This window comes from Monomorium pharaonis, chromosome 5 (genome assembly GCF_013373865.1).
Source record: "Monomorium pharaonis isolate MP-MQ-018 chromosome 5, ASM1337386v2, whole genome shotgun sequence".
Lineage (NCBI taxonomy): Eukaryota > Metazoa > Arthropoda > Insecta > Hymenoptera > Formicidae > Monomorium > Monomorium pharaonis.
In genome coordinates, this window is record NC_050471.1 from 7,552,836 (window position 1) to 7,561,085 (window position 8,250).

Sequence of the window (8,250 nt, forward strand, 5' to 3'; positions counted from 1 at the left end):
CTCTCTCTCTCTCTCTCTCTCTCTCTCTCTCTCTCTCTCTCTCCGCTCCCCCTCTCTTTACTAACTGGTTTATCCGCTTCAAGTAACTGCGTCAGAATCAGGAATTTCCCATCAATGAAACGTTGAACGAAGAACAGTGTTCATTTAATATTTATTCTTAGCGAATGTCATTCCTCAACTATCTTTTCTTTATTCCTATGCTTTTCTCTAGTTTATCACAATTTTACGAGGTATATAAAGACAAGTTTCTAAAATTCAATTATTACATTGACTCTAAAATTTATCGGCAATAATCAGCAATTAATAAACAGTATAAACGTTATAATAGAAGTTAAAATTTAATCTTTTATTAATTTGGTTATTAATATAAATTTTGAAAATATATTATTGATATAATGATGATAAATTTATATAATTGTGTCAATTTTATTGATTAGTACTGAAATATTTATACTTAAAATATATTTTCTTTCTCTTTTTAACTATACTTTATACTTGCAAAATTATTTTTAATTTTAATCATTATTTTTATCCTAAACACTTTCTAAATCATACTTATCACAATTTTAATATACACAAAAAACTCTTAGTATAATTACATGGTTGCTACTTATTTTATCAGCTACTTATTCCCAGTTAACTTGCTGCAACATCAATATCTTCGACAAAGTCATGACCCCAGTACTGTCTCTACTCAGATTATCCATGCGCTCTTTTCTCCGCTTCATCTCATTGTTTTTTTTCCTATCGTCTTCTTCTATTTTCTGTAAAATTAGGGGGGAGAGATGGCAGAGAGAGACACACGCAGATTCCACCGCCGTTAATCGCTACAGCAGCTTATCTCGTCAAATGCCTTGACTTCCAATATTCAATATCCTTGTGTGTCTCACGTGTTCTTCTTCAGTGATGGGTTTTCGTTTTGGCCTAGTTGCGATTGTCCTAATCCTTGATGTAGTCTCTGTTTGGTCTACTGGTAGGAAAAAATTCATGATTGTTTTTTCAAGTGTTATTTTTATTAGTAGGAACGATTCTAATGATGGAAAGTGAATTATTTTGCGTTATTGCGATGTCGTATTGTTGTGGCGATTATTTTTACAGTTTGTGAACATTATTAAACGTGAACGCTATTAAATTTATGCATGCGAAGAAATTTATATATATTTAAAAGATATAAAGAATAGATATGCATAATGATATTTTTATTATAAAGATTTTTTAAATTCTTTAATTCTATTATTTGCATTCTTAAAATTTTTTTATTTTAAGAATTTTTATATTAACAAAAAATTTAAATTTTAAGAATTTATTATATATATATATATATATATATATATATATAGAGTGATATATAAAAAAACAAAAATTATATGTGAGATAATATATAAAAAATAACGTGTACAGTTATATGTATTTTTGAAAATATTTGTTTTCTATATATAACTTGACTTGTATATTTTTAGGTAATGGCTTTATTGTAAAGAATTCAAATGCAGTTCAACTTAGTCAAGACTCTTTAAATAATTCCGCTTTTTATCAACCATCCATAAATGGTCCCAAAGGTATATCAGAGTTTTCTCAAAATAACTCTATTCCAAATCCTTTCCTGCCTTCGTCAAGAAACCCATTCTTATCAAATATCATTCCATCACAAGTTCCTAATATAACCCTTCGTAATAATAGCTTTTATAATAACAATCTTTTTCCTAATAGTAATAAGAATCCTTTTTTTAACTCGATTAGAAACAATACAAAAGTAGATACAGAATCTCCAAGTTTTGATTTGCAAAAACCTTGCATCCCTCCATCTTATTACGATACATTATCACCTACTTCAGTACTTAATATATCTAATGTGTCTAATACAAATACATCTAACATACCAAGATTTATTATACAAAATCCTTACACACCATGCTACTATACATCACCAGCACCTCATATACCAATATTTAATACACCAGCACCAGCAGTTGATAATTTCACATCTCCTACTTCTTCTGAAACTCAACATCCAACTACACATGCACCATTAAGATCAAAGGATCCACTACGCATCAATCTAAACTGTCAAATCGGCTCAGAAAGACCGATATCAGGATTTAGTAAGTAAAATGTGATTGTTTACGTGATATTTGTCAAGAACTTGTTAAAAAATATATATAATGTAATAGGACATTTATATCTGATAAATAATTCAACTTTTTATATGTTTAATAAATGTTTAAATATTTAACATATGAAACAATAATACCTATAATATGAATTTCAGAGTGTGTGGGCTATGTGGAAGACATTGCAAACACGACTTCAACAGTGCCTGTGACCAATCCATCGTTGAATGCGATTACAGACTCTCCTTTAAACTTTAGTTTACCAAGACCTGTTATGCAGAGACCTTATATACCACGACCATATTACTATACATCTACACCAATATTTAATACACCAGCACCAGTTGATAATAGTTTTACAACATCTCGTACACCAATTTCTTCTCAAAATGACCATTCAAATTCAGTTTCGCCTCCATTGGATGATATATTACCCACTAACTCAGTGGCACCAATTTCAGAACGTAGTAAGTAAGAGGCAATTGCATTTCAAAAATTCGTATAGAATTTAAAAAATTAAATAATTTAAAAACCTCAAAAAATCTAAAAGTCCAAGGATTTATAGATTTGTAATATAACAGGTCACACATTTAGACACATACATGTAATGACTTATTTTGTTAAATATATTCAACAAATCTTTATATCTCTTTAACATATACTGCGTTCGGCAAAGCAAATCTGAGACGTCGGAGTGCTCTTTTACCTCACTCTATCTTTGTTCAATGCTAATAAATAACAAAGACAGAATGTGTCAACGGATTCTTCAGACGTTTCAGGTTTGCTTTGTCGAACGCACCTATTAAAACCACAATAATATCTATAAAATACATTTCAGAGTGCGGAGAGTATGAGAGAGAAATAGTAAATCTGATAACGTCTCTGACTGGTTCATCGTCGGACGTAAATAGTACTTGTTTTCGTGCAAATCATTTGGTGGTCGGTAATAATCTGGCCCAAATTGGCGAGTTCCCTCACATAGTCGCCCTAGGTAGACGCAATTTCAACAGGTTCATGCTGATGTGCACTGGCACGCTGATTTCGCATACCTGGGTACTTACCGCTGCGCATTGCATTTATGGATCAAAGTATGTTTCTGTTATTTTTTTTTTTACTTTTGAATGTCGACGAAAAAACATTCTTTTTGTTTTATTCCTACTGGTTATTTTATTTTATTGAATGCAGCAATAGATCAAATAAGATCTCGAAATTTGACGATACCACTTAAAACTAATTCTACAGAATTTTATCGATGTAACATAGCATATTTTATGGGTCTTGAGAGAAATTTCGAGTTTTAGAAACCATAAAATGTATCTATTATTAATGTATATTTAAAAAATTACAAATCAAAAAATCTTAAAATTATTTGTGGAGTAATTAACAAAGTTAATACTTTACATAATTGTATCTTTTTGCAGCGGTGCTCCAACTGAAGCAAGGATGGACATCAATAGATTAAAGGACCAGCCAGGCGTCACGGTTGCCATTAAAAATATTATAAGACATCCAGATTACAATCCACCCGCGCTGTATGCGGACATCGCTCTGGTACAGCTTACGAACTTCGTCACGTTTAGCACACTTATACGACCCGCGTGTCTTTATCAGAACTATGATACCGTACCAACTCAAGCTTGGATTAGCGGTTGGGACATCACTGAATACAGTACGTAATTTCGATAATTTCTTGATCGAAAACTTGAAAGTTACAGAATTACAGATTTTAAAGAGCGAATTATAGAGTTATTAAAAAATTTAAATGTTGAAAAATTCTACATTTATTAAGAATCTGTGCTAACGTGAATTTCTACACACATGTGCAACACATGCAAAGTTGTTTATTATGATGATTAAATATTTGTATAAGATAATAGCCTAAATTTTCAAATTAAATTATGTGTCTTTAGATGGAAAGGACCGTGACCGACTGCAAAAAGCTCAACTGGATATGGTAGACAATTTATTCTGTACAGTACGGTATAACAGTTCCGAAAAAGTTCCATACGGTGTCACAACAAGCATGATCTGCGCCGGTGATCCTCACGGTAATTGGACCAAGGATGGTTGTCAAGGAGATTCTGGTGGTCCTCTGCAAGCAGTCCATTCTGACAGAGAATGTCTCTTTCAAGTAATCGGTATCCTCAGCTTCAGTAAGGGCTGTGGATTGATTGACATCCCTGGTGTTTATACCAGACTCTCCCATTATCTCCCATGGATTGAAGAGAATGTTTGGCCGCAAGGATAATAAGTTTATTTGACTTTTATCAAGGAAAAAAACAAGAAATATTTTTTTAATCAATTGTATTTGGCTAAATCAAGTCTTACGTAATTAGTCACTAATTGTTAGATAATTAGCCAGTCAAATCAATTTAAGATTAAGAAATTCATAGTATTTGCAAGTTTCTTCTTTTTATTATTTTATAACGTGATGTTTATTGACCTTATATGAGAATAATTTTGCAATTTTTAAGAAAAGTTTATTTACTTTAAATATTGTTTATCAAAAAAACTATAGATAATTAATTAGAATAATGCGATTAGGATAATGCAATACAGTTTGCGATTTGGATTAGAAAACAAACAAAAAAATAAAATAATTACAAAGAAATTTGAATTAATATAAAATATAGGATTGATGTTGACTTTTAAAATTTTTGAAATTAAGAGATTTAAGATTTGACCATAGTTAATGAATAGTTTTCGATAAAAACTCATGTAAGGATTATAAATTAAAGATCACAGATAAGGGAATAAGATACGCCATCAAATTCTACAATAAAAAAGACTTAAGTATAATATAAGAATAAAATTTTGAGAATAATGCAAAAATAATGTATTAGACATAATTGGATGAAGTACTAATTTACGATTTAATAAGCATTTAATAAAAGTGATAAAAACTTACCAAATAACTGTGTTAATTATTTATACGTTGTCTGATTGCCATCGAATGTTATGCCATGTGTACGAAATTCTATTTGAATTTTACCATACAGGATATCATAATATAGAATTAAGAATATTCATTACATACCTTTTTTAAGATAGATAAAAAAATCTCATGTTGTTTTTCAATTTCCTGTATTTAATAGTATATAAAATTATAAATCAATAAATATTAAATTACATTTACAGAGAAAAGTAAAGTAGAAAAGAAATGAATGCAATAAAATCATGAGATAGCGTATTATGAGCAATCACTACATTCATTTAACTCTATATACGAATATACTAGCATCCGAATTTTGATCTGCTTCGGTTTATTGAACTTATTTTAAAATTATAAAAGAGATAGCGTAAGTTTTTAGCTTAAATTTTATCATTCTCTGCTATTCTCTACTATTATTTTATTATTATTTGCTAAGCACAGCAAGCGCACACTGCGATCATCCGAACTACAATACGCGCTCTTTATCGCAGTCTGTCTCGATGTTATCTTTCACTTTCTGCCTTTTATGCATATCATTTTCTAAACGTATAAACAATTATATTAATTTTTATCTTATAATTTTTTTTATTGCTAATTTTTCGCCACTTTGAAGTAGTCTGCCGACACTTTCTCTTCCAGGAAACAGTCTGCCAATAATTATGACATCTTGTTTTAATAAACACTAAACATTCCCGCAGATTTTATGTTTAAATCTTATTCTTTTTTTTGTCGTGACTATCTTTAGTCCGGCCCCCGTCTTAATCTTCCTAACCGCTTAGGAAGACTGGTGGTTCGGCAATACTAAAGAACCTTTTTAGGTAGACATTCCACGATGGTTATTGATGCTATTTTTATGTAGCTAGCTCTTAGTCTATTTCTTGGGTCGGATATCCACGTGGGGAGATTTAAGAAGAAGAAGAAAGTTTTGGAACGCAACCAAGGAGGGACGGGAGCCATTACAAAAAAGAAACAGAAGTGCGGTGACCCGTAGCCGCTCTCAAGTCTCAGGTTCTTCTCTGCAAAAGACCAACAAAATGGCAACTGGTACGTTTTTATATACAAATTTAAGCCATTTTATTGAATTTAATTGTAATTATTTATTTGATAACGATTTTTGTTTACTTATTTATTTGTAAATATTTAGAAATAGAAATAGAAATAGAAACGAGCTTGCTGGTGATCGTTTTGGATGTAAATTCATTACAACGGATAGTAAAGCAAGAAATGAAGATATTATCACAGTGTTTAGACTCCACAATTGTCTTTGCGAAAGCTCATCTCGTGCAGTCATCTAATAATGAATTGGCAATAATGGCATGTCATGGTCACAGTGCTAAATTCCTCTACCCTTATAAAACCACAGCAGAAATAAGGCAGATGGATGACCAGTATGAAAAGTTTACCATGGTGGAACGTACAGTGCGTCAACAATTACAGCAGGTTATCAACGAAGTCCCTATTCCACTGAACACAAAAAGTCTCATTTCTAATGCGCTCAGCATGGCATTGTGCTATATCGCTCGATTAAAGAGAGAAAAGTTTGCCGGTCAGAAGTTGCATCCTAGAATAATAGTCATTACAGCCAGCAACGACTCAGCAACTCAGTACATGAACTACATGAATATATTCTTCACTGCACAGAGAATGGTTTTTTGTCTTTCTATTGAATTTTTATGTTATTAAAATAACAAAATTGATTTGTAATGCAGAGATCTATCTGCTTTCAGAATGTCATTTTGGATGTGTGCAGTCTGGATCAGGAGCTGACATTGTTGCAACTAGGCTGTGTCATTACTGGTGGCAATTATTTGAAGGTGCCACAGCTTGATGATTACTGCAGGATTTATTGGTAAACTGTTTACACTTAATTTTATCATAATTAACGCAAATTATTATGTACATCATAATTAAATATTTGCTTTATAATTTAGTGTATTTTCCTGCCTGATCCAAGTGTTAGGTCAAAACCGGTTCTTCCTCTGCTAATAAAATGTCTGCTAGTGAATAGAAATGCAGAATGTTTTTGTCTGGAAATTATCGAGGATGGATATGTTTGTTCTGTATGTTTATTAAAGGAAGAAAAGCTAAAAGATATATGGGAGTTGGTCCCACTAAGATTGAGACCCATGATAAGATGGTGTTTTGTTGCACTATTAATCTCAATTATATATATAATGTTGCTTCCTATATTGCCCTGTAAAATTCAAATGAAACTTGGTATAGATGGCATATGTAACATTGGAAGCAATCAGACGACGTATAAATAATTAACACAGTTGGTAAGTTTTTATCACTTATTAAATGCTTATTGAATCCTAAAAAAGAACAATTCAGAGCGGACGTTTAAATTAAGTTTAAACATTACATACATGATACAAAAAATTAATGGTTACACGGTCCACATGGTAGCAGCGATGAATTCTAGACGACGTTTAATTACAGATGGTAAATAGACGACAGAGTGTACGAGTGTACATACGCAGATTACGAATGCGGCGGACAACGTAGACGGACGTTTTGCGGATGCCCGATAAAGAACAACAACGAGATTAGAGACAACAGCGACGGGAACAATCAGAGCTTAGAGCAAGCGAGTGTCGGCCGAGCACTATCATTTTCGTTATCTGGACAAAATTACCTTTTTAAAAAAAGGTAAAAAGGGCATCAAGTGTGTGTGTGTGTGTGTGTGTGTGTGTGTGTGTGTGTGTGTGTGTGTGTGTGTGTGTGTGTGTGTGTGTGTGTGTGTGTGTGTGTGTGTGTGTGTGTGTGTGTGTGTGTGTGAATTAAATGCGCCAACTATGCGTCAACCTTAAATTGATCTTAAATTTATTTTTGAAAGCGTGCGTTTATGTACTTGGTCTATTTTTTTTCCGTTTCAAGGTTGACACATAGTTGGCGCATTTAGTTCATATCAATCATTTTGTAGAAAAAACACTAAGATAATAAAACAATAGAATAATAAGACAATTTACCTAATATAATAGTTTTTTCTTAGAAGCGCGCACACACACACACACACACACACTTGGCGCCTTTTTTTTACTTTTTTTTAAAAGGTAATTTTGTTTGGATATCACGCTTTGTAGTATTAAGCATCTTATTTGGATAGTATATATATTTTTGCAATAAGAAATTATTATAAAAGAGTGAGAGAGAGAGAGAGAGAGAGAAAGACGAAATAAGGAAGAATATCGGGTAACAACAAAA

The 8,250-nt window shown here is 31.8% G+C and overlaps 2 protein-coding genes across 4 annotated transcripts; both read left to right on the plus strand.

Moving 5' to 3' along the window:
* The first annotated feature begins 6 nt into the window (after positions 1-6).
* Positions 7-5,023, plus strand: LOC118644045 (serine protease snake-like). Of its 3 annotated transcripts, none has more exons than XM_036286527.1 (7): positions 7-230; positions 777-973; positions 1,461-2,102; positions 2,270-2,578; positions 2,950-3,199; positions 3,533-3,780; positions 4,022-5,023. In XM_036286527.1, the coding sequence occupies exons 2-7, from the start codon at positions 907-909 to the stop codon at positions 4,357-4,359; spliced, it is 1,854 nt and encodes a 617-aa protein (XP_036142420.1). In that variant the 5' UTR covers positions 7-230; positions 777-906; the 3' UTR covers positions 4,360-5,023. The 3 variants fall into 3 exon arrangements, with proteins under 3 accessions (XP_036142420.1, XP_036142419.1, XP_036142422.1); XM_036286529.1 differs by lacking the exon at positions 7-230 and having other exon boundaries at positions 518-973; positions 1,461-1,559; positions 1,962-2,102; XM_036286526.1 differs by lacking the exon at positions 7-230 and having other exon boundaries at positions 510-973.
* A 1,054-nt stretch (positions 5,024-6,077) lies between these two features.
* On the plus strand, positions 6,078-6,896 carry LOC118645582 (general transcription factor IIH subunit 3-like). Its single transcript, XM_036286958.1, has 3 exons — positions 6,078-6,087; positions 6,188-6,690; positions 6,771-6,896. The coding sequence occupies exons 1-3, from the start codon at positions 6,078-6,080 to the stop codon at positions 6,894-6,896; spliced, it is 639 nt and encodes a 212-aa protein (XP_036142851.1).
* The last annotated feature ends 1,354 nt before the right edge of the window (positions 6,897-8,250 follow it).